At 31.6% G+C, this 27,384-nt stretch overlaps 2 protein-coding genes and 1 long non-coding RNA gene across 3 annotated transcripts; 1 reads left to right on the top strand and 2 right to left on the bottom strand.

Moving 5' to 3' along the window:
• Positions 1–5,701: 5,701 nt before the first annotated feature.
• On the bottom strand, positions 5,702–7,732 carry LOC120088651 (peroxidase 2-like). The gene is made up of 3 exons (XM_039046066.2): positions 7,008–7,732; positions 6,640–6,831; positions 5,702–6,554 (listed from the first exon to the last, which is right to left on the bottom strand). The coding sequence occupies exons 1-3, from the start codon at positions 7,212–7,214 to the stop codon at positions 5,961–5,963; spliced, it is 993 nt and encodes a 330-aa protein (XP_038901994.1). The 5' UTR covers positions 7,215–7,732; the 3' UTR covers positions 5,702–5,960.
• On the top strand, positions 7,183–8,711 carry LOC150033086 (uncharacterized). Its single transcript, XR_016523841.1, has 2 exons — positions 7,183–7,319; positions 8,576–8,711. It is a non-coding gene; the product is annotated as an uncharacterized LOC150033086 (long non-coding RNA).
• A 13,806-nt stretch (positions 8,712–22,517) lies between these two features.
• Positions 22,518–24,274, bottom strand: LOC120088602 (peroxidase 2-like). Its single transcript, XM_039046012.2, has 4 exons — positions 23,758–24,274; positions 23,479–23,667; positions 23,196–23,361; positions 22,518–23,105 (listed from the first exon to the last, which is right to left on the bottom strand). Exons 1-4 carry the CDS (start codon positions 23,968–23,970, stop codon positions 22,660–22,662), a joined length of 1,014 nt encoding a protein of 337 aa, XP_038901940.1. The 5' UTR covers positions 23,971–24,274; the 3' UTR covers positions 22,518–22,659.
• Positions 24,275–27,384: the final 3,110 nt, after the last annotated feature.

The following is a 27,384-nucleotide window of genomic DNA, read 5'->3' as shown; positions in this document are numbered from 1 at the left end:
TTGATGCCGAAATCCACCTTGATGCTATGAATCTTGGAGAGACTATTAAAGAAGGAAATATGACATCCAGTCATGACAAAGTAAAAGTTATAATTTTCCTTCGTCATCATCTCCACGAGGGATTAAAAACGGAGTATCTTACAATAAAAGATCCCCGTATCTCATGGAAAAATTTGAAAAAGAGGTATGATCATAAAAAAAAGTTATTATTCCTAAAGCTCGTTATGAATGCACGCACTTAAGGCTACAAGATTTTAATTCAATAAGTGATTACAACTCCACATTATTTAAAATCACTTCAAAATTGTTGTAATGTAGAGAGAAAATTACTGATGCTGATATGTTCGAGAAGACATTTTCTATATCTCATGTCTCGAATATGCTCTTGCAGCAGCAATATCAAGAGAAAGATTATAAACAGTATCCTGAACTAATTTCATGTTTTCTCGTGGCCGAACAAAATAATGAGTTATTAATGAAAAATCATGAATCTCGACCAACCGGAATGACACCATTCCTTCGACCAATCAGAACGAAACTATTTCCTGAAGTGAATGGTGTGAATTTTAATAATAATCGTAGTCGTAGTCGTGGTCATGGTCGAGGTCGTGACTGTGACAAAGGAAGAAATAATTATTATTTTCATGGTGGTCGCTCTAATCACTTAAATTTAAAAAGAACCACACAAAATTATGATCGCAAAGGAAAAGCTCCACAAGATAAGGATTCAAAAAGTGTTAAAAGTAAATGCTTCTGATGCGGAATAACTGGGCATTGGTCACGTATCTATCGTACGTCAAAACACTTAGTTGATCTCTATCAAGGATCCCTGAAGAAAAAAGAGAAAAATGTGGAAGCACATTTTGCATATCAGGATAATGACATATTTGACCCATCACAGATGACAAATTTGGATGTGGTGGACTTCTTTGAATCTCCTAAAGAGAAAATCAACAGAATTAATGGAACATCAAGTGTTTCCTTTGACTTTGAGGATATCTAGACTTAATGTTATTTTTTTTTATTCATCTCCATGTTTTTTTTTTCTCCTCTTAGTAGATGTTAACTTTTGTGTATTCCAAGTATTATTTTTCTTATTGTAATTATTTTCTTTTAATGAAGAAACCTTGATCATTTTCATATGTTGGGTGACTAAAAAAATGTGTAAAGAAAATCTATGTTTGGCAGACAGTGCAACTACACATACAATACTTACAAGTAGAAAATATTTTTCTAAATTGACCATGCTAAAAGCAAAAGTCAATACAATATCAGGTTTTGTAAACTTAATTGAAGGGTCTGGGAAAGTATATATTATTTTGCCTAGAGGAACAAAATTTATAATTGACAATGCATTGTTTTTTAGTCAATCAAAGATAAATCTACATAGTTTTAAAATTATATGTTACAATGCTTATTATAAATCTAGACATATTTATAATTTGGCATGACAGATTAGTCATCCAAGGTCTATAATGATGAGAAGAATTATTGAGAATTCAAATGGACATCTATTGAAAAGTCAGAAGATTCTTCAATCTAATGAATTATCATGTGATGCTTGCTCTCAAGGCAAATTAATCATTAGACCATCACCAATCAAAGTGGAGACTGAATCACCTACATTTTTAGAACGAATTCATGGTGATGTATGTAGACCTATTAACCCACCAAGTTGGTCATTTAGATATTTTATGGTATTAATAGACGCATGCAACGGATGATCTCACGTGTCTTTATTATCAAGTCGAAATCTTATATTTGCAAGATTACTTGCTCAAATAATTAAGTTAAGAACACAATTTTCTGATTATACAATTAAGACCATTCATCTTGATAATGCTGGTGAATTTACATCCTAAGCTTTTGATAATTATTATATTTCTATTGGGATAAGTGTTGAACATCTTATAGCTCATGTTCATACTCAAAATAGTTGAGCATAATCATTTATAAAACTTTCGCAGTTAATTGCTAGACCATTGTTTATGAGAGCTAAGCTTCCTACATCTATAAGGGGACATGCTATTTTGCATGGAGCGTCACTTCTACGCATTAGGTCGATAGTTTATCATAAGTACTCGCCATTACAATTAGCTTATGATCATGAGCCAAATATTTCCTATTTGAGAATTTTTTGATGTACAGTATATGTTCCAATTAATCCACCACAACGTATTAAGATGGATCCTCAAAGGAGGTTAGGAATATATGTTGGATATGATTCCCCCTAACGGATGATGTATTTACTGCACGAATTACTGATTGTCATTTTAATGAGACAAATTTTCCAACATTAGGGGGAGAAATTAAGATGTTAGAAAAAGAAATTACATGGAATGCATAGTTATTATCTCATTTAGATCCCCGTACAGATCAATGTGAACTTGAAGTTTAGAAGACAATTCATTTGTAAAATATAGCAAATCAGTTACCATATGCTTTAATAGATGCAAAGAAAATAACAAAATCACATATATCAACTGTAAATGTTTCATAGAAAATTGATATCCCAACACAGTAATTGTCAGTATTGAGTTTGTAGCACACTAAAAGCATGGTATACTAGTGGGTTCCAAAGATAAAAATCCTAAAAAAAAATTAATTAATAGTCAAGAAAACTAGGTTGAGGATGTAAATACCCATGAAAAAATTCTTGACATGACTAGTGAAGAAGGTGAAATACCTAAAGATAATAATGAGATTTCAATAAACTATGTCATGATAATAAAAAGATGGAACCGAACTCATGTAGTTATTACAACATTTTTGTGTATAATGTTGCTCTTGATAGTATATCTGAAAATGAGGATTCTAAATCAAAATTTGTTGAAGAACATTGACATAGAAAAGATTGGCTTCGGTGGAAAGAAGCAATCAAGGCAAAATTAAACTCACTTTCAAAACGTCAGGCTTTTGGACCAGTAGTTCAAACATCAGAAGGTATCAAACCTGTGGGACAAAATGAGTATTTGTGAGGAAAAGAAACGAAAATAACGAGGTCACAAGATATAAAGCAAAGCTAGTTGCACAAGTTTTTTTCACAAAGATCTGGAATTGATTATGAGTGGACGTATTCTCTAATAGTAAATGCAATTACACTAAGATATTTAATTGGTCGACTGTGTATTAAAATCTAGACAGGCATCTTATGGATGTAGTCATAATATATTTATATGGATCTTTTGATAATGATATTTATATGAGAATCTCAAAAGGATTTAAGGTATCTAAAACATATAATAAGATTCTCGGGAATTGTATTCAATAAAGTTATAGAGATCGTTATATGGATTGAAACAATCAGGATGAATGTGGTACAATCGCCTGAGTGGATATTTATTGAAAGAAGGATATCAAAATAATCCAATATGTCCATGTGTTTTTATAAAGAAATCATAGTGAGGATTTGCTATTATAACTGTATATGTTGATGACTTAAATATAATTAGGACATCTAAAGAGCTATCAAAGGTAATAGAATATCTTAAGACAAAATTTGATATGAAAGATCTCGAATTTTTTTTTTTTTTTTTTTGTCTTCGCTTGCAAATTAAGCATTTAGCAAGCATTTAGAAAATTAGATATTTGTTCATTAGTCAACTTATATAGGAAAAGTTTTGAAAATATTTTATATGGACAAAGTATATCTATAGAACATTCCAGTGGAAGTTCGTTCACCAAATGTGAAGAAGATATATTTCGACCTCGAGATAATAATGAAGAACTTCTTGGTCCTCGGGTATCATATCTTACTGCAATTATTGCACTTATGTATCTTGCTAATAATACAAGACCAGATATTGCATTTTCAGTCAATTTATTAGTAAGATATAGTTCTTCTCTAACAAAAAGACATTGGAACAAAATTAAGCATACAATACATTATCTTCAAGGAAAGATTGACATGGGTTTGATTTATTCAAATAAATCTAATTTTGATCTAGTTGGTTCTACAAATTTTGGATATTTATCTGATCCACACAAAGCTAGATCTCAAATAGATTATCTGTTCATATGTGGAGGAACTGTTATATCATGGCGATCGGTGAAACGGACCATAACAACCATTTCCTCAAATCATGCTGAAATTTTTGCAATTCATGAGGCTAGTCGAGAATGTGTATGGCTAAGATCAATGACTCAACAAATTCGTGGAATATGTGATTTGTCTTCTAGTAAAAATCTTCCAATGATATTATACGAAGGCATCACATCATGCATATCCCAAATAAAAGGAGGGTATATTAAAGGAGATAGAACAAAACATATTTCACCAAATCTTTTCTACACTTATGATCTTGAAGAAAATGACGACATTACTGTATAACAAATTTGTTTGAAAGATAACCTGGTAGACTTATTTACAAAGACATTATCTACCACAATCTTTGAAAAACTGGTGCACAACATTGGAATGCGGCGACTCAAATAACTCAAGTGATGTTTCCTTGAGAGAGAGTAAATATATTTTTTAAGAATATCAGATTATATAAAATATGTACTGTTTTTCTTGCATTAGATTTTTTTTTTTCTCATTGAGCTTTTCCTAGTAAGGCTTTAATGAGGCATATTTCATATATAATGGACATCTAAGGGGGAATGTTATACATATGTTAAATTAAGTGTAACGTAGATGCTCATTATTAGTGTCCATTGGCCATGTGTCACTTATCTATTACCCCATGTGTTGTCCATGTGTCTCAAGATTACACACTATTAGTGTCTATGTAATCCACCTCCTACTTGTCAAATTGCCTATAAATGGTGACATTTGGGGGATTTTGAAAGACATACATTAGATAATGTCCATAAAAATTGGAGAAAATGGAGAATTTAGAGAAATTTCTTATTTTATATTTTATTAATTAATTTTATTTTGTTAATTTATATATTTTGTTTAATTTATTTTATTATTATATTATATTTATTTTAATATTATATTTTTTTAGTATCCATATTTCCATTGTGATCCTCAGATTCACAACATAACCTTTATTTTAGAAAATGCTTGTATTTTTTCGGAGTTGCAATATTGTTAGAATATAAATTAATCTTAAATTTAGATATTAGATGTATAATTTTATATAAAAAAAAAAGTTAGAGAAGTAAAATAAAATCAACAGGTACAAATAGGTAAAATTAAAATTTTTGAGGACAAAAATGTTAGGAAAAAAGTTTGTGTGTATCCCCCCGCACACCAATAAAAAAAAAAAAAAATAATTTTATTCTTTTTACTACATAAAGAATAGGATAGATGGTATTAAATGGTTGCACTTAATTATTGTTCAAAATATTATCGGTAATGAAGGATAGATGAACAAATATATTATAGAGAAAGTAATATTAAGGTAAATATATTTTTTTTTTTTTACAATTACCTCGTCATTATTTTTCATACTTGTCAAACCTAACATACTTCAATTGAAATCTTTTCACATATATATTTTTAAACAGAAAATTTCTTATAGTATTTATTATTCGTTTATTTTATGAACTCCACATAATTCTTAAATTCTATTATTGTAATAAGTAATAAATGGAGGTATTTTCCATATTAGTACCATTAGGAATTTTTCAGTTTCGAAACTCATTAACTTTATGTATCAATATTGGTTTGAAATTTGAATTGCTTGATGTAAGATAAGTTTCAATTTCAAATAAGGTAATAAGTATATCTTATAATTGAAACACGTTTGAATTCACTCAACCAGTACGATATAATAATATATATTGTAAATAAAAGCAAAGCAATCCAACCTCTGACTTCGTTATTTTACATCACATTCACACTTAATTGAAAAACTTTCGGATATCAATCCATAGTTTTCAACCAAGCATATCTAGCAAAATATTAATCCAACAGAATTAATGAACGGGATCCAGACGTTTAAACAAAGAGATATAAACAACAAAGTGGAAGCTTATTTGATTGAGAGGATTGGATAGTGTAGATAAAGTTAGATAACATCATGGAAGGTAGTGGTTGGGTTGATCCTCCTACAATTCAATCTGACTTCAGATGGGGTGCCAGGTGGAGGGCTTAGATTCCCCATTTTGATCATGGAATTCCCAAATTGAATAAAGAACAGAAGTTGGCTAGCAGCAAATGTGTTGACAATGGCGGTTGTATCAGCCCCAGGGGTTGAGAAAAGCTCTTGATCACTTTGGAGGAGCCCTTTGTGGTTTTGGAGATTGATGTAATAGTTTTTATCAAAGGTGTCTGGTGTGATTGGATCAAAGTTCACTCGCGTTACTGGAGTGGTACAAAGTTGGCGGAGCTGCTCCCTGTAAGCAGCATCCAAAGTCGGGTCTGGCAGGCCGGTGTTGTTGAAATTGTCGAACCGTCCCGTGAAGAAGAGGCATCTTGATCGACCGAACGTGTGGGCTCCTGATAGAGTCACAAGATCTGTAGAATCCAGCCCAAATGCCGCGAATTTGGCTTTCAACACGTCCAGGGTTTCAAACGGACTTGGAAGATTTGCGGCTGCAGCTCTGTTTGCTATTCTGCTGTCTTTTCTACCCAGTGGAACAATCCACGCTGGTCCTCCAGACTAGTACAATAATTAACAATTTGGCTTTATTAATTATTTATTAAATAAAAAATTATAACAATAGGAAACCAAAAATAATAATTACCAATACGACAGAAACTTGAGCTGAAAGGGCTAAGATGTCAGCACAGGAAACAACGCGTGGGCAAGCACTTTCAACTGCTGCTTTGATGTTGTCCACGATGTCCAGCCCTTGGATCCCGTTGTTAGGAGGTGCGTTTAGTTCACTGTCAATTACGCCTGGTACATCTTCCAATAGCACAGACCCATCACACCCCTACATTTATTTTAAACTTTTCTCCCTAGTTAGTTACTTTAGTTTTTAGATCAATAGGTAGAGAAGGTGTAGATTGATTTTTTAAGTGTTTTAAAGTTTTTTTTTTTTTTTTTTTTTTTTTATAAAAAAAATAGCCAATTCAAACAAATCTATAATTGGCTAAGTATGAAACGTACATTGGCAAAGCAATCATGAAAGTGGAGACGAATGAGTTTGGCAGCTGCTCGGTCGTCAGTTTGGAGAGCTCGTGAGACCACATCCAGAACAACAAAAGGCAGCTGAGGGCATGTGAAGGTGTAGAAGAAAGGGTTAAGCTGAGCCTGAGAGCATCCCACCATCAAAGCTAACACTGCAACTAAGGCTGTAAGTTTAGGGGAAGCCATTGCTAGCTTTTTGGTTTTGTCAATAAGTTGTGGAGATGGAGCTTTGCTTTTAGCCTTTTATACACAGCCATTAAGCTTGGGCCACAAGTTGTCGATGGATTCAAGGTTATTACTTATTACATTAATTATTGACTAATCATTCCACCCGTAATTAAATATGAACATTTTGATATTTTAGGCTTTCGTTTCGTATTGGGTTATACTGCCATCTTAATTTCTTACTCCAATTTGTACTAGTTTAATGGTTTAAATGCATAAACATGTGTTAGACCTAAAATCAAAGATCTTGCCCATCATGAATATTGTTACAATTACGAATATTCATGTGCACAAACTTCTATCACATAAAAATATGATTATAATTATTTTTATATACGTGTATATAAATTACATATATAATTTATAGTAGTGGACACATTGTGCTATAATACATCCATAGACACATGTTGTGCCCATAAAAGAAAAAAAAAATTCAAGACCAAACAAAATAGGGAGATTTTCAAAAATAAAAAAAATAAGAAAAATAATTTACAAAAAATAGCAAAATTTAATTTTTTTTATTGAGGCCAATAGAAGTTTATTAGTCTATCAGTTTAGTGATAAAAATTGATACGATGTGATAGACGCGGATAGAAGTTTATTAGTGTCCATCAATGTTATTTTTTACTATTTTCATGAATAGTTTTACATTTTTCTAAAGATAACTTATTTAAATATTTGGAAGAGGAATGGAAGAAGCCTAACAGGACGTGATCCCTACAATTATTTATACTAAATTTATTATTCTGAGTATAAAGTATAATTCAGGTCTTTGATTAATGTAAGTAAAAAATAATATATAGATGTAGATGTGTTTTGGATATATATGTTGAATTCAAATGCACCGTTTTTTTTTTTTTTTTTTTGGTAAAATAATATTTTGAATTTAATATTAGAGAGTTGTGAAAGAAGACGAGGTTGTAGCTACCTAATCCGGATTATTATTGGAAATTAATTTATAAAGTTGTCTCTATCCAAAAAAATTATAAAAAGAGTGTCAAATTGTGCAGTTACTTTTTCTGAAAGGATATTATATGAAACCTCAAACCATTCCTTTGTTTTCTTCCTCTAATCCAACTTTATCATATGGAAAGAATCCAAATAGTTAATACTCTGTCCATATTGGTCTCATACGTTTTCAAGATATTTATAATACATAGTAGAATAAGAGAAAAAAATCTAAAAAATATATTACATTTTTAAATATGGATGAGTTGATTAGTCAGTCTTTGAATTTTCTTTTAAATTTTTAATTTCGCCCTCGCTTCTTATCTTCTTGTACATTTCCCTTCTTCGATTTTTACTTCTTTCCTTTTTTTCAGGAGAATTATGAGGCTGAGTTTTGTACCCAAGACTTGAAAGTACTCAATTCATAAGTGACTTAACACCAACAAGCCGATCATCAAGTTTGATTATTATAACAAACAATGAATATAAATAATAAATGAAAGTCTATCAGTAATAGCCATTAATATTTTCTATCATTGATAGCTTAATATTTGATTATATTTTCATAGTTAATAGCCACTTATATAAATCTATCATTGATAGCCAACTTAGTGAATTTAATTAATAAAGTTGAATCTTGAACTAAAATGTAACTGGAATGTCTAGAAGTTATCACTAACAGCATGTTTATCAATGATAGAAGCTATCATCGAAAAGAAAAGAGATTTATAAATATTTGAGAAGGACAAGAAAAGGGTAAAAAAGTGTCTAATGGCTATGATTGATAGAAGCTACTACTAATAGCATGTTATCGATTTTAGAAGCTACCACTGATATCACGCTATCGGTGATAGTGAACTATCACTGATAGCATGATATCAGTGAGATCATTGATAACATCTTATCAGTGATGTTATCAGTGAAAGAAGTTATCACTGATAACCATAATATGAGTGATGTTAGTGATATCGATGATAGAACTTACGTGATATCTATATATCGAGTTTCTTTCTAAGGTGATAACTAGTAATCAAAATCTATCATTGATAGCCTTAAGTGTTAATATTTCAAGGTTGATTCTAATTGATGACAGTCTATCAATGATAGCGACTGATAGCTGCTATCAGTGATAGCCATGATAAAAGATTATTAGTGATAGCTACTGTGGTAATCAAAGTTGTGGGTCTTCTTTCAAAGTTGATCACTATTTATAAATCTATCATTGATTCCAATTGATGAAAGTGACTCAATGATAGCTATTGATAATTGATAGCAAATTAAAAGCTAATATTTCAAGATTGTATTAATTTTTCTTAAATTGAAAGCTATTGCTGATAGCAACTATCATCAATAGCAATTGATAGAAGCTATTAGCATAGCAGCTGATAATAGCTATCAGTGGCTATCATCGATTGGCATTGATAGCTTTTAATTTGAGAAAACTTGGAAGAAGCGAGCAAAATGGTGGCTAGGCATGATTTTTTTTAGTCTTTTACTATTTTTGATCTATATATGCAATTATTTTATCCTTATACTACATATTCTATTATTTTGAGCTATTTATGCAACTAGCCTCATTTCCAAAAATTTTACTATCTAGAACTTTAGTTTAAAATTATTTATCATCTTTGCGAGTTAAGAATCATTAAAAAAAACAATATTTCTTTGTTTAAAAATTTATTGGTAAATTTACATAGAAATAATTGAGGATTTGAATATGATTTTGTTTTTTTTTAAAAAAAATTATATTCAACCCTTACTTTAAATCTTGAATTTTTAAATAGTATATAGACTTGGATCAATTTTCTGTATCGATTGTTTTTTTTTTTAATTTCAACTTTTTAAAATATCAATTTTACTCATTAAACTCTGATTAAATTCAAAATATTATCTTATTGGTCAGAAGTCTGTATTATTTTTCTTATGTTGATAATGTAATCTAAACAAACTCATTAGTATTTATTGGATCTGTTGTATTAATTTAAAAACAGAAAGAAGAACTAAATAAATAATAATATAAAATAAAATGATTCTTGTTTTAAAGAATGGAATAAAAAATTGAATAAGATTTGGGGAGAAAATGTTGTTTTTTTAATAAAAAAAAAATGATATGTTTTATAAGATTATGAGAAAAATGAGGAGTTGTAAGTAAAGTGGAAAATGGATGCGATGCACGGTTTTCCAAAATTTGCGTTGAGGGATACAAGTGGAAGCGTGTTCGACACGTGACGGTAGCCAGTAGGTGCAGCCCTATTTAATGAATAAAATATTAGAAAATAATGATAATAATAAAATAGAAAAAAGTCTGTTTTAGTGGTCCCCTCCCGGGCCATTTAATCCGATCAAGTTGGTCAAAATCACGTGTGATTTTTACCAATTCAAATCATATCGTAATCCCATTTTACAATTTAATTTATATATGGTTTATAATATGTTATTTCGAAAAGGATAATATAGATATTTCACTTTCTAAAGGCTTTGAAGTCTCCGTTGGATGGCGTCTGACTTGTCAGGAATGGGGAGCGTTCAAGATAGCTGAGAATTGCCAAGAAGGATCCACGAACTTGCATATCTTACTTTTTTTTTTTTCCCTACTAAATTCTTTTCATATATATATATATTTGAAGAATTTGGTTTTAGATTTTTTTCCTTTTTTTTTTTTAAATGGAAATTCGTAAAACCCAAGGGACAAAAGAAAACAACAAATTACCGATAATAACATCCAAAATCCAAAATCCAGTTCAAGAAATTGGAATATCAACATCAATCAACATCTTCGAATAGAAAGAATAAAAAGACAATATATATATATATATATTAGTAAACCTAGAAACATATTGGTGTGCAATATTAGAAGGAGACAAGATCCAACTGACTTGGCGAAGCTTAAATTTTCTCAACTACATCCTTTACATGGTTTTAGAATTTAACCTCTCTCTCTATATAGATTCAATTGTAAATTTGGTTTTAGAGAACCTTAGCTTCTATAGTTCATAGTTAAAATTTAATTTGTATATATAGTTTGATAAAATTTTCCTAAGTTTTATCAAACCACATGGATTATTATGAGCTTTTTATCAAACTATAAGTACAAAATCTTAATTTTTAAAATCATACGACTAAATTATAACTTTCTCCAAACTATATTGACAAAATTTGTATTTTACCCCTCAAATTGCATGCACGCACACTTTTTAAGGTTTAGTTTTAATTTTATTTTTATAATTTAAAAAGTTACATATATTAATTAAAATTTATTAATAATATCTTCGGTATTCATTTTCTCTTTTTACTTTTCCTTAAATCCCCATACAATTATCTAATATAATTTTCTATTAAAGTACTCATTGGTAATTGATATGATTTTTTATCTTAGAAATGGGAGGTTGAATCTCCTGTCTTGATAATTGTTATACTAAAAAAAAAACTAATATACAACCTCAACTCATTACTACACAATAGTATTGACATGATAGAACAAAAGAATAATTTATGTGATATTTGACCAAACTTGTTATCTAACATTTTATTGTAAACAAAATTTAATTGCTTTTGAGATTTATGTTAACTTTTAGTAAAAATGCGAGATGACTTGTATTTTTAGATGATTAAGTTCTAGATGATTTGTCTAAGATGCTAAATAAATTGGTCAATTTTAAATTTAAAAATCTAGGGTTCTAATTTCTTGTTAACCGAGTTAGGTGATTTCTATTATACAACCCAAAAAAGATTTAATACAAAGTGTAACTTTGATGAGTATGTTCAATCAAAGACACTAATGAAAACTTTTAAACCCAGGAATACAACATTTCATAGCAATGTAAAATAAATTTAAAAAAATGAAAATAAATGTAACCCACAAAAAAAATAATCCATAAGAAGGGATGGGGAGGAAGAGAAAAAAGTACCTCAAAAAATCTTATAAATATCCCAAAATTGAGAGAAAAAAACACTTAAAATATGTTTAAGGATGAAATTATGTCTAACATGTGTTGATCAAAATGAATGTGAAGTAAAGTGTCGATAAAACAATTTGTCAAAATAATGAACGATCCGAATCTTATAGTTGAGAGACCTGTAGCAAATAGCTTTACCACCTAATTTAAAATTGAAATCCTAGATTTTTCAGCATTGCTAGGTTATTTGATAACCTAATCTTAAAAAAAAAAAGCGATTCATCGGTTTAATAATTAAGAGTAAATAGAATCTTACTTGCATGGACCAAAGTAGACACTTTTTAAAAATTAAGGGATTAAAAGAAACATTTTTAAAAATTTAAGGACTAAAATAGAATAAGATTTAAAGTAGAGAGGCTAAAATAGAATTTAAACCAAAACAAAACCATTAAAAATTATAGTAATGATTATCCATATTAGAATTCTTTGATTGCCGAACAAGATAAGAATCACATTTTTCTTTTTTCTTTATATCAATATAAAGTTTATTGTGTTTAAAAAAAACTATATGTTAAAAATAAAATGTGACAAAACCAATGGAACCCCAATTCAAAATTTAACTAGGTTGATTAGGACAAATCGAAACCAAACTAAACTATATCGGCTCAATTCAAATTATGATAGAAAATCAATTTGGTTCACTTTGGTTAGTCAGTTCGATTTATATTATTATGGATCCGTTTGATAACATTTTCATTTTCTATTTTTTGAGAAGCAGACTTGTTGATAATTTGTTCTAATTTGTTTGTTTCTAAATTTTAAAGAAACGTTTGTGAAAATAGGACCAAATTTGACCGAATTTCATTTCTGTTTTATATTTTATCGTTCCTTATATGCATAAAAACCAGCCTTGGCTGTTGGTAGAGTATACGTCTAGTTCATCAATCTTACTAATTGGCTGTGAGTTTAATTCCTAAGTAATGCATTTTTGTTTTATTTTTTCGATATCTATTTTATTTTATTTCATTTTTATATTTTATTTATTTTCTTTAATAATTTTGCAATTTTTTTTTAAAAAATAAGATTTTCAATATTTATATTTTAATTGTATTTTTAAAATTTTCCAATATTTAAAATTTATACATTATTTTAATTTTTAAATTTCAGACTTTCAATATATAATTGTTTTTTTATTTTACAATGGAGATGTTTATATATTATTTTGCTATATTTATATTTAATTTTTAATTTAAAATTTTAACATTTTTCTAGATTTATATATTATTTTAAAATTTAAATTTTAAATTTTCAATATATATATATTAATCTTTTTATTTTAAATTTTGCAATATGCATATTTAGATATTATTTTAATTTTGAACCTTTTAGTACATTCAAAATCCGCTAGAATTTTATACGTACGTGACCACAACAAAATCTCCTATATATTTTAAATTAAATATTTAATAATATCAAATAATATTAAATATCTTCAAAATAATATCTCATACTAAATGATTTATAATATTTAAATCATAACTAAATATTTATCTCCTGCAGAATTTTTAATTTGAATCTAATCCTAATTAAATAATTAATTATTTGAATCCAATTCAAATTAATTATATAATTCTTCCGTCAATTATATAACTCAAATTTATTTAAATTAAATAACTTTATATGGATCTCATCCAAATAATTAATTATTTGAATCATATTCAGATAAATCAATTCTCTATATTATAAAGTTACAATTTGAATTTCTTTCCAAAAAACTTTATAACAAATCATGTAATTAATTGTATTCAATACAATTAATATTTTCTCTCATAAAATCAAATTTTCTTTCACCATATTTGATCCTTGTTGATCTTGGATGAGCTAGCAAAGGGACCTTATGAATCTACATATTATAAGCTTCAATGATCTGAGATTAATTAATTAAATTCTTTAATTAAATTAACCTTCATTCATTAACTACATGACTAGCTACTTTAGACCTATAGTTGAATTCTTCCGTACTGTAAGACAAGTTGTGTCTGTGGATTTAATCAATATAAGCAAATCAATCATTCACGAGTTGTTCATAATTACAACTGGGCTGTCCATTTTACCCTTGTAATTACTTCTTTTTCTTAAATACCATTGATTCCTTTAATAAACAATTAGTTTATGATCCAACCATAAACTAAGTCCATCTCGAGTAAGTGAGAGGATGTAACCCTTTGTTTAAGTCCCGAAATCAGCACTTAAGAGAACTACTCATACTTACCCTATATGGGAAAGAGTTAATTCCATCTTGTGAAGTTATGTTTCCAGCTTCCCATTTAGTCAAGTCCCCAATATGGTAGGCTTATTGGGTTGAAAACTTGGGTCATTCTCACCCATAAAAATCGAGAGATTAACCTCATAGATATGTCATAAATCACCCAGGATTAAGATCGAGTCGCACATGATCATCCTATGCAATATTAATCTCATAAATTAATGGATTTACAAAGGGAGATTAAATATTCTGCGGTCTGGTCTTATACAAACTCTTTGTATAGGATACCCTTACTCACATGTCTCCATATGAATGGTTTGGATCAAACTATTTGTAACTATTACAAACTGAACCATATCCATAGTATTATCAGGATAAGACACCCAACCTTATCCATATACTATACACATTTTAGGTTATCTCTTGAACATGATCCAACCTATATGTCAACTATATGTTGTTCAAGATTACATATGCTAACCTTGAATTTTACTAGTTAATGGATAAATTAATATTTCATAATTAATAATTAAATTAATAAACTAATTAATTATGAGGCTTTAGGGCACAAACCTCAATAATCTCCCACTTGCACTAAAGCCAGTGAAAATCGATTAGACATGTATCCTGGGGCATACTCTATACTCAATATGATCTACCACTTGCCCTAGTGAAAAAGAGACATGTCTTGTAATCCTAGAGATTCTAGGTGGTTCTCAAATACTTTATCCTAGAGAGTCATTTTATATGAATCAAACGTTTGTCATTCAAAGTCATTCTAGTAACTACCATGATACTTTCTCTCCATATGTCTTACTCTAGATAATGGTGTTTCTTAATATCCTTAGTCTTAGTCTTTGCACCACTATTATCTCATAAAAGTGTGATAGACTAACTCACAATTGAAGCTCTTTTAGATCTTTAAGAATATTTTATGGCTACACAAAGTTTTGCTTTACAAGCAAAAACAATTGTCTTGTGTACCAACCTCCACCACATAGGATAAATTTATCTTACTGTAGATTTATCTAAATTATTTTTAAGTCCTAGTGTATCTTGTGAAAGATCATATCTTAACACTATACACAAAAATTTCTCACTATCCATAAATACTTTGAGAAAGATTTGTATTTTGTACTAAATAGTCACACCATTGATATAACTGATATAACTGTATGTCAAGTCTTATTTATACATTAGTTGTCTCCGACTAAGAGAAGATAATTAATCATTTGTCGTCAGCACTTGAGATGTCTTAGGATACTCTTCTTTAGACTTAATTTCATATTAGAATGACACATTACCATTTCTTTTGAAGTTCTGCATGTAATATTTGACAAACATTTTATAAATGTAAGATGCTTGAGACTCACTTAATATTATGTCCCTAATTGATTATGTAGTCAAATTTTTATTCTATATCATTCACAATGAGTGATATGTCATTAACATAAAACATGAGAAATATCCACTTATCAATTAATGACTTTCTTGTCTACACAAGATCATTAATATTTGTTCAAAGTCATAAGTTACGATAACTCTTATCAAACCTCATATTTAAAGATCTAATTGTCTAACTCATTTCTCAAATTAACATATACAATTATGCAAACTCTTTGCATTTGACCTTTGAAAGTTGAACTGCTCTATTTGTCTATGTAGATGCATTCCTTAGATTATTTTCATTAAAACATCTAAACATTGATTTCACATATCACATATGCAACAATAAACAATGTTCAAAAGACTTTATAATAGCAAAGAATGAGAAAATTGACGCACAATCTAATTTCTCTCAACATGTTTCACCGTCTGTGATATTTAGTTTAATTTGTTCCTTTTTGAAGCACAACTTTTTATTCCAAATAAGGACTTATTTCCTTGATCTGATTAGATTATTTAAAGTGAGTTTTGCAAACCTTTTAGGGTTGTCGTATTTGTTTAATTAAGCAAGATGTTTTTCTGTAATTCGGCCAAACTATTCTACATCATGTTCTTACTCGTTTGCTCATTATTTTGTTGTACATGTTCTTCATCCGTTGAGTGCAACACTTCGAAGAGTTTCACGGGCTTGGGGGAGCCTAAGTCATTGCTACCAGAGAAGGAATTCTCAGTTTTAGGGGGAGTCTAAGACTCAACTTCAGAGAAGGAATTCTCTATCTTAAGAGGACCTAAGATTTGTCAGTGAAGATAGTTCGTTAATCCAAGAGGAAGATAATCAAGTTGAGAGAAGTCTCACACACTATCAAGTGTCAAAGTGTCAGACACTAATATTAACATACTTAGGGGGAGCCTAAGTTCAGTTGAACGGGAGTCTCATATCTAGGGGAGCCTAGGTGACGTGTGAGTTAAGCTCTACATGAGCCACTGTAGTACTTGGTGTATTATAGATAATTACTACGTTGTGAACTGCTTAACTCTTTAATATTAGTGGATTATCTTTCCTAGGCACTCTGTCTTTTAGACGTAGGTATTTATCATCGAACTGTGTTATCAACTGTTGTGTGCCTTTACTTGTTTACTTGCTGTTGATAATTTTGTTGTTACAGTTGTGATCACTGCTTTTTATTTAATATTTGCATATCGAGTGACGAGTCATCCTATTGTCTTTTTCAATAACTTACATCATTATCAGTAAATGCCCCCAATGTTAGTAAGTTCATGAACCATGGATGTTCTGTATGCTCCAAACAGTTCTCGATGTTTGATTGACCGTCCTAGGATCTCCGATATAATAAAAAAAATGCTTCTTGAACTTAGTCAGGATTTTAGGTATCTAATCATACGGTTTCATAGCTTTTTCTTTCTCTAATAGGACTACGGAGCTTCCATGGGACTGCCCTCTTCTTGGTGGTGCACTCCCGACGGACCAACTCCAGAGACTGAGACGACGAAATTACTTCGCTATCATCATCTGAAGGATACAAACAAATAAATATTTGTCATGAAAGACATAAACCCTAAAGAACCAATTACATGAACATCAGAAAAGAATACCTCGTCCTTCATCTCGATTACTGTAGGTACTGATGAACCACTCGTATCTTCGCCCTCTGATGATATCTTTATGGGGACAATACCTTCATGATCATGGATAGAAGTGGGATCCTCACCAAGTGGATCGTCTACGGAAGGACTAGGAATATATACATATTGGGTTGTATGTCCTAAAACTCGCAGTTTGTCATGTTAAACATATTCTATTATCAATAAAGATGTTATTGACGTTTATTCAATAAAACTGTTGTTGAATATGTGAATTGCACTTGTAAAGTCTAAATCAAATAAACTAAAGATCCATGACTATTATATGAATACATAAACTTTATGTGGAAACATAAGAATGGATCAAGTTCGGTAAATAACCAAAATGGTCTATAGATATGAATAAGGCTGCGTACCTTATTCTGGTAATACTATCGGATGCGGCCCACTCTATAGTTGTTACAATTTGTTGTAAAGTGCTACAAACGAAGTGATCCTGATTCGTTCATGTATTGACATGAGGAGTGAAGGCGACCTATGCAATGAGTTTGCATAAGATTGGACCAACAAATAAGTCACTCTTACTTTATAACATTATTTACTATTTAAGACTGACTATTTCAAAGCGATGACCTGGGTAACTTAATTTAATCTTGAGCCAACTATGAACTCCTGTTTATTCGGTATTATCCTTAGATTTGCATGGGTGAGGGTTGGCTCAACAACGCCGGCTCAATAAGCCTCCCATTTTAGGGGTAAGACCAGGTAAATAGCTGGGGACATAAGATGCAAGACGAAATTCACCTCTACCCGCTTTTAGGGATAGTAGAGAAGTTTTTCCCTTAAATGCTAACTCTGGGTCTTGCACAAGAGGCCCCACTCTCTCATTGACCCGAGAGGGACTCAGTTTAGTGATTGGATCACAAACCAATTATTCCTTAGAGGATCAGTGGGACTTAAGGAGCAAGATGTAATCTCGGGGGTAAAAAAACTTATGACCCAACTGTTATTAAGAACAACCATGAAGGGTTGACTTACTTATCATGGTTATATCAAATGGACATATAATATATCTACAGTGAGAGGAATGCAACTACAGGCTATAGTGGATAGTCCTATTAGTTAACAAATATTGATTAACTAGGTTAAAGAATTCGACCGGTTAGTCTCGGATCGTTGGAGCCCATGATCTGTAGGGCTATCGAGTCTTCTTATTAGCTCACTATGGATAAAATTGAAGAACTAGGTGAAATAAGAATTTGAAATGTTCAAATTTGGACTTTAGGAAAAATTATATTTTATATGAGATATAATTTACAATTAAATAATTAAGTGAACTTTGAAGTGGAACTTCTAAAACATGACACCTAATGATTACATGCTAGTGGAGTTTGAGGTGGAAGACATGCAAGATAGGATTTTGCATGTAATTTATCTTTAAATAGTTTGGTTTTTGAAATGTGTAAGAATAATACTTATTTGACTTTTGGTTGTACTCTTCCACCAAAATCTCTTTACTCTACACTTTACTAGAGTGAAATTCCATTGTCTTCACTAATAAAATGGTCCCTCCATCGTGTTCATCAACCAGAGAAAAGCGGGGATTTACCATTGATGGTGTCGGTCGAGATCAAAGAGGATGATTGCGGTGGATTCTACTAAGGGTGTATTTTCTAACCCTTTATGCATGTTTATTCTTAGTTTTATGTAATTAGAACGTTATCGATCATTCGCTTCCGCTATTGCATGCTTTCTTTATGTCCTATCAATTGGTATCAGAGCATGCTTATAACGTTGTATTGCATATGGTGGGTGTTTTTTTTTCATTTATTGAATGAATTGTGGACTAAAGTGGATATTTTACGATTTTGGCATTAGTTTCTTTTAATTTCTTGTTGAAATTTATAATTGCCCAAATGTATATGAGCATTAATGTGTGGCAAAGGATCTGTAAATTTTCTAGAGTAATTAGAGTTGTTATTAGGTTGTAATTGCTCGGTTCCAATAAAGAGGACAACATCAATTTGGAGAAGAAATCAGTGCAGATTCGTTTGCTAACTCCCATACTCGAAATTGTTGATCCAGACCCGGCGACTCGACCGAACCCACCTGCATGCAAGCTGTCTTCTCCATGTCTCGCTTGAGCTCTGATCCGTGCACCTGACCCGACACCACAACCTGACTCGGTGGAGCCCCTGCACATGTTAGTCTCATTCATGTCCGACCCGGTTCCCGCCTCGCGTGCCCATTTCGCGACCCGTCGACCTGTGCGCTCTAGTCCGTTGACTTCGCCTTACGCGCTGACCAGTCGGTCCAGATTGTCTGGACTGGTCCGATTGACCAATTCAACCTGGTTTTTTGGAGTTCCTATTGGGGTTGATGCCTTAAATCTTGTAGGGTCCTGTAATTTGTAAACCTTGTATGAATAAACATTTATGTGATTAATACTATATGATATTTTATTCACTTCTGTCTATGAAATATATGATATTTTAGTTGCATTAACCACAAACAAATAAACTAACATCCATGGTTATCGTTGTAACTTAAACATGTATGTGGTGATATACAGATGAATCATGTTTAAATGATAACCTAAATGGTCTGTAGTATATGGATAAGGTTGGGTACCTTATCCTGGTGACATTACGAGTATGGCCTACTTTGTAGGTGTTACAAATGTTGTAAAGTGCTACAAATGATTTGATTCTAATTATTTCTGTATTAGACATGCGATCAAGGATATTCTATATAAAGGAGTTTGTATAAGACCGGACCACGAAATGTTTAATCTCATTATATAACGTCATTTGGCCCAGCTGTACTTATGAGAAATTTGTGAAGGGTCATCGTACTGTTGATTGGTTATATCCAATGGACACAGAAATATATCTATAGGCGAAGAGTACAGCTGTCAGTCTTTAGTAGAGTGTCCGACAGTTAATTGATGGTAGATAATGTGATTAAAGAGTTTAATTAGTTATTCACGTACCATTGAAGCTTCAAGCTACAGGTCCATAAGGTCCACTTGATAGTTCAATGAATTTAAGTTGAGAATCAGTTTTTAGGTTAATTTGAAATGTTCAAATTAATAAGAGGGAATTTAATTATATATGATATAATTGACATAATGTATTTGATACATTATTGATTAATTGGAGGAACAAATATTTGAATATGATTCAAATATATTTTCTATGAATAAGATTCATAGTTATTAAATTTAATATAAATATGATTTATATTAAATGTCATAAAATAGAGAAAAAGAACTATGGTTTATATATTGTATATGATGCAATATGAAAACTATATGTTATAAATATAATATAATAAGTTGGTTATCATTTTTATTTATAATTAACCATTTTTCTTTCTAACCACCCTTACTGGGAAGTTATTCGATTTTATGGCAAAATGGAATAAAATAAAATTTGATTTTATTTATTCATAAGTGAAGTGTTACACGATTTTAGTGACTACACGATTTCCTTGAGAGACTATACGACCGAGTAAGAAAGTCTATGCGATAGGCTTGATTGCCTACACGATAGCTTTCTTCATTCCTCGATCGTGTTCTTCCTCCAACTCCAAACTCCCCTCTAACCAAAATTAGTCAGAGTCCACCACTCATGGATTCCCATACCGAGAATACCAAGGTCATTAAGTGGTAGTGCCCCTTTTTGGTTCGAGTTTGCGTTGTTGCTTTCTGCTGTTCGAGGGAGTTCGTGACTTTTTCGACGCGTTCATGAACAAGCTAGTTCGAGGGATTAACGCGAAGGAAGGTTCTTCAAAGGTATAATATCTAAACTCTTGTTTATTTATTCAAAAGCATACTGTAATTTAGTTTTATGCATAATTTGTTCTGTTTACCGTAAATGTATGCGTTCAATCGAAATGGGATTTGAACGATCCGCTTTCGCTCAAAGGTTCTTTGTCAAAAGAGTTCCTTCAATTGGTATCAGAGCCAGGTTGTGTTATGATTTCCAAATTCTATTTGTTGTATTGAATTTTGTTTACAGTTTGGTGGGTTTTAAGTTTCTACAATGCGTTTAATCGTTAAATGTATGTGGATGTTGTTGATGGATAATTTCAAGATAGTTGTCTCTTTTGTTGCTTTCTGTTTACTTTTACAAAAGTTAATTGTAAGGACCTCTGCATTTTTGGGCATTATTTCTTGCAATCGAGTCTGTATTAGTTTAGAGTTTTTGAGTCATTCGTGAAGAAGCTTCAAACGCAAGAGTTTCAGTTCACTTTGATGGAGAAGACGAAACGATGGTCGCATCATGTAGCTTATGCTAGACGATTGTTTAGTTTTGGCTATGCGTTCGTGTTGAATTGTTCTGCGCGATCATGTAACATTTGCTAAACGATCGTATAGTTAATGCTACGTGATCGTGTAAAGTGTTTACTCGATCGTGTTGCATTGTCTACATGATCATGTAGACGCTCGAGGGGTAAACTATCGCACGGTATTTGATACTCGACGCAAGGCATGTGCGCTAAACAATCGTGTAGACTATCATACTCATTGCATAGTCAGTAGCTACACGATCGCATGGTATACGATAAAAACCTCATTAGAGATATTCAAAAAATGCACAAAAAGAATATCCTTAGTAATAATACCAATTTCAACAAAAGAAACCTCATTCTTATTAAGTAGTTGAATAACTTTGAAGGAATCAAATTCAACCTAAAGCGTAGGGTTATAAGCTAAAAATTGGGAAATAAGTTAGCCTTGATGAAGCTCTACTTGAGAGTCAATGGTCTAAGTGCATTTTTAAGAGTGATTTTTAAATGGTCAAAATTACTATTTTCAAGTTGATTCACTTCGAACACTTTGATAATCACTCAAAGTTAAATTTTTATTAAATTTTACATATTTAAATGTAATTTTCTTATCATTTTAAAATGACTCTCCAATATATCTAAGTGCAATATCACAAACATAAAGTGGGATAGGCCACTAAATCCGCGGCTGTGATGAGGTGTTTGTTAAAGTTTTTAATAATTAAATAAGGAAAGGGAGTGGGTTCATATTTGTAATTTTAAGGTGGCCGTAGTGGGTGGTGTGTGGGAGCCGTGGGACATAACGATTAAGGATGCACGAATCTCGAAGCAATTAAAAAAAATTTGAAAAAAAAGGGTTTAGCCGAAACCTCGTTGCGGGGAAAAGCAAGACACCCACGCTGCCGACTGATAGTTTTTTTTTAAAATTTTATTGAACATTTCTCAGACAACAAAAGAAGGGACCGGGCAGCCATAAAAACGACATTAAAAAACCATCCAACACAACTAAACAAAGTTACATAACATCATGTCCCTCATCACCTCTAGGCCTACTTGGATTCACTCTCCTACAGCTCAATCTAATCTCTCCTTTGTTTCCAGTTAAAGGGGTAATGTTTCCCATTTTAATCATAGACACACCAAAACTTTTGAAGAACTGGCCTTGGCTTTTCGCAAAACGGTTCACAATGGCGACTGTGTCAGCCCCACGAGTTGAGAATAGCTCTTGATCGCTCTGTAGAAGCCCCCGAAGCCCCTGAAGGTTGGTATAATAGTTCTTGTCAAATTTGTCTGGGGTCGTCGGATCGAAATTGGCTCGTGTCTCTGACCCACTAGAGCAAATTCTTCGGAGCTGCTCTCTGTAGGCTGGGTCTAGCGTTGGGTCTGGCCTGTTTGTGCCGTTGAAGTTGGCAAATCGTTGGCTAAAAAATGCGCACCTTGAACGCCCAAATGTATGTGCTCCTATTTAATAAAATTCAATCATTAATAATGAGTTTAATTAATGTAATCAGAATCAGCCGTTTAATTAAATTAATTTTAGTATTATTTTACCGGACAAAGCCACCAGATCAGTGGAATCCAGGCCGAAAACACCAAATTTGGCTTTGAGTGTATCGAGGTCTTCGAAGGGACTGGCAAGGTTGTTTGTGGCTCCTTCTCTATTGGCCGTTCTACTGTCTCTTCGTCCCAGTGGCACAATCCAGCTCGGCCCTCCAGCCTTAATATTCAAATGTATATATTACTACTTTATCTATGATATTGAAAAAAGGTGAGGTATCTATTGTGCAGTCCAAACTGCACACTTTACTATTTATAAAAAGGGCTGCATGTATACCAGTACGATGGATTCTTTGGAGGCAATGGCTAAGATGTCGGCACAGGAGACAGTACGAGGGCAAGCCTTTTCGACAGCAGATTTGATGTCGTCGACGATGTTAAGACCTTGAATGCCTTGATTTCCTGGGGCATCCAGTTCACTCTCTATGCCCGGTGCATTCTCTAGCAAAATAGACGCATCACACCCCTACAATATTAACCCAACATTCAAATCAACCAAAAATAACACACACAAATCCAAAATCACACTAAGTTTGGTTATTAGTTAGTTACATACGTCAACAAAGCAGTCGTGAAAATGGAGACGAATGAGCTTGGCTCCAGCTCGAGCATCGGTTCCAAGAGCTTGTGCAACCACACCATTCACAATTTGGGGTAAATTAGGACATGTTTTAGCGTAAAATGAAGGGTTTAGCTGAGCCAAGGAGTCTCCCACCATCAAACCCACTAGCCAAAACAACGCCAAGAATACACTAAACTTACAAGCCATTTTTTGTGTGAATGATTATGAGACTGCTAATTCAGCTTCCCTTTTATACATAATTTGGGGCAGAGTAGCTGTATAAACCCACGTGGGACGGCGGCGCCCGATTCAATTAGCTATTAAACTTCGAGAACACAAATTCCAAATTAAAATTAAAATTATATAATTTGTTGCGTTCTTCTATTTATTTTCTATATTTTAAAATTGTTTGTAATTAATAAATTAATTCTCACCATAACCACTTGGGACTAAACATTTGATCGGACTAAAAGAAAACATAATTTCCTCACTTTTCAGGTTCATTGTCCATAACCTTTTAAATACAAACACGTTGATAATGTTTGTTTAAAAGTGATCTCATAGATCATTAACAACCCAATATTAATGGACATTAAATTCTTCCATAGTTTTACCTTTTTTATTTTTTCTTCTTTTTATAAATTATAATTTCCAGTGCACGCCAAGTTTGAATGTCGATAAAAATGTAATCATGTTACTCTCTTTTCAATAGAAAAAAAAAAGAAAAAAAAAAAGGTAAATGACCCTATTCTATAAATTTGGATTTCATACAATAAATTGTTTTTTTTTTTTTTTTACCAAAACTTTACATTTTATAATTTTATTTTATTTTATTATTATTATTTTTTTTTATAGAATGCCATTTATCCTTATAATTGTTGGTTCAGTTCTCTGATTATTCATGCTGATAGTGTGTGTAGGCTTGTCTTATCACTGTATTAAACGTGGCCTCTCCCTTTGCTTTATATTCTTCCTTTATGGTCCATTACAATTCAAGGGAATATTTTCATAAAAAAATATTGTACGCATTATCCTTTCTTCTCTGAATTACTCTGTTTTTTTTTTCTTGATGAATTATATTACAAATGAAAGAGAAGATGCTCGTATCTACTAACTCACTAATAAAAATATTAATATTTGATTGATTAAATTATGTTTAGTTTAAAATCTTTAAGGATATTTCAAATATATATATCCTATTCTCTCTAAAGTTCGAGGTTACATCTATTTCATTATCGAGGTTTCAAAAGATACACTTAATCGTTGAAGTTTAAAATCAATTTAAAATAGTTCCTAAATTAAAAAAATGACGTTTATATATACATAGTTTGTATATGTGTCATTTTCTCTTGCCTCATCCTTTTGGTTTTCTCTCTTTTTTCATTCTCTTACCGATTTGCAATTTAAGGAATCAAATTGAGAGTTTAAGTGATGAGGAGAATTATAGGAAAATTAGTATATTTGAATATAATATTTGTTTAGTTGTTAAGTTAAATTAACTAGTGTTTAAGTTGTATTTAAGAATTAATTAGTTTATTGTGGTATTTTCTTCTAAAGCTATAAATAGTCACTTTAAGGTTTGTAAAACTTGGAATTTTTGATGATCCATTTTGAAATATAGAATATCGACTTCTTTGGAGAGTCTCTCTCAACTTTAAGGTGGCAGATCTATTAAGGGGTCAGTGCCCTCCCTCAAATAACGACATTATATATATATATATATGAGAAGAAAATCAATATATTGCTTATGTAGCTTATCCCCTAGACCTTTTTGAGCCCGAGAATTGGGAGTTCCTATCGTAATGCATGACTACTTAACAGGTGGATTCACTGCAAATAATATATTTGTATATGACTTTTTTTATTAAATATAAAATATATGTAATTGTATTCCGTGTATATCATTAATAAGTTTCACGTTCATCTAAAAACTAATGCCCTATTTGGTAATAATTTGATTTTTTGATTTTGAAAATTAAGTAGATAGACACTACTTCACCTCCAAAATTTTCCTTTTTTAGGTATTTTTAAAAATTTATAGAGAATATGAAAATAGACTTCGGAATAGAATAGTACAGAAAATACAATGTACTAAAGAAGAAGAAGACAAGGGAATATAAAGGGAGAAATAGGACACGGGAGACCCAATATTGGTTATCATGAACCAACTAATACAACTAAAAGACTATAAAGCACTCACAAAATATTAATGCAAAATACCATTCTATCATCCCCCCGCAAGTTGAGCAGGGAGGATGAATGATGGAAAGCTTCTTTATGAGATTGCAGAAGCACTGATAAGGTAATGGCTTTGTAAAGATATCGACAAGTTGGTCGTAAGACGGAACAAAACGAACTATAAGCTATTGATGAGAAACGAACTATAAGCTATTGATGAGAAACCCATTCTCTAATGAAATGTTAGTCAATCTCAATGTACTTTATTCGAGAATGAAGCATGGGATTTGCCGCCAAAAATGTGGCACTAACATTATCACATAGCAACAGAGGTGTAGACGAAGGAGAAAGTGCAATTCAGATAGCAACGATTGAACCCAAATTAATTCACTAGCAGCATTCGACATCCATCGATACTCAGATTTGACACTGGAACAAAAGACTACTTTTTGTTTTGAGGAGGATCAAGAAATCAAGTCGCCGTCGAGAAACACAGAGTAACCACTCGTATTATGACAATTGTCTAGACAATTCGCCCAATTAGCGTCTATGTAGCATGTCAAGGGCAAATCAGCAGAGAGCAAGAAAGAAATACTAAGAGAGCTTGTGGCCTTAAGATAGTGCAATATACATTTAACTGCCTGCCAATGAATAGCAGTTGGAGCATGAAGAAACTGACAAACTTTATTAACAATAAACCTTAAATCTGGCAGAGTGAGAGTACAATATTATGCTCCCACAATGCTATGATACATAGATAGGTCAGAAAGCAGATCACCATCATGAGCTGATAAAGAGGAGCTCGTAGCTATTGGGGTAGCAGTATATTTACAATCAATGAGTTGGTCGCACTGAAGTAAATCTACTATATATTTAGTTTGAGATAAATGTAGAGAATCACCTATGCGACAAACTTGGATTCCTAACAAAACGATAAATTCCCAAGGTCCTTCAAGGAGAAATTAGCATTCAGATCACAAATAAAATTCTGTATAAATGCAACATCACTTCCAGTTACAGTGATATCATCCACATAAATTAAAATGAGAACAAAGACTGAGGCAGAGCAATAATAAATAAAGAGAAAACCCCCAATTAAGTGGCCATGGACCAAGCTTAAGGAACCAAGCACGGGGACTTTGCTTCAAGCCATACAATGCCTTACAAAGTTTACACACATAGGATGTTTTGTCTTAATCAATGAAACCGGGTGGTTGAGTCATATAGACATCCTCATGTAAGTCACCATTTAAGAAGGCATCGTGCACATCTAACCGTCTTATAGACCACCTAAAATGGACAACTAAGGCCAGCACAATGCAAATGGTGGCTGGTTTAACTACTGGGCTAGATGTCTCAAAATAATCAATCTCATATATTTGACCAAAACCTCAAGCAACCAGCTGGACCTTATATCGTTCAATGTCCCCATTTGACCTCAAT

This window comes from Benincasa hispida, chromosome 10 (genome assembly GCF_027475165.1).
Source record: "Benincasa hispida cultivar pf3 chromosome 10, pf3_genome.v1.1, whole genome shotgun sequence".
In the NCBI taxonomy this organism is placed as follows: Eukaryota; Viridiplantae; Streptophyta; class Magnoliopsida; order Cucurbitales; family Cucurbitaceae; genus Benincasa; species Benincasa hispida.
This window is presented reverse-complemented; position numbering and strand designations above follow the sequence as displayed.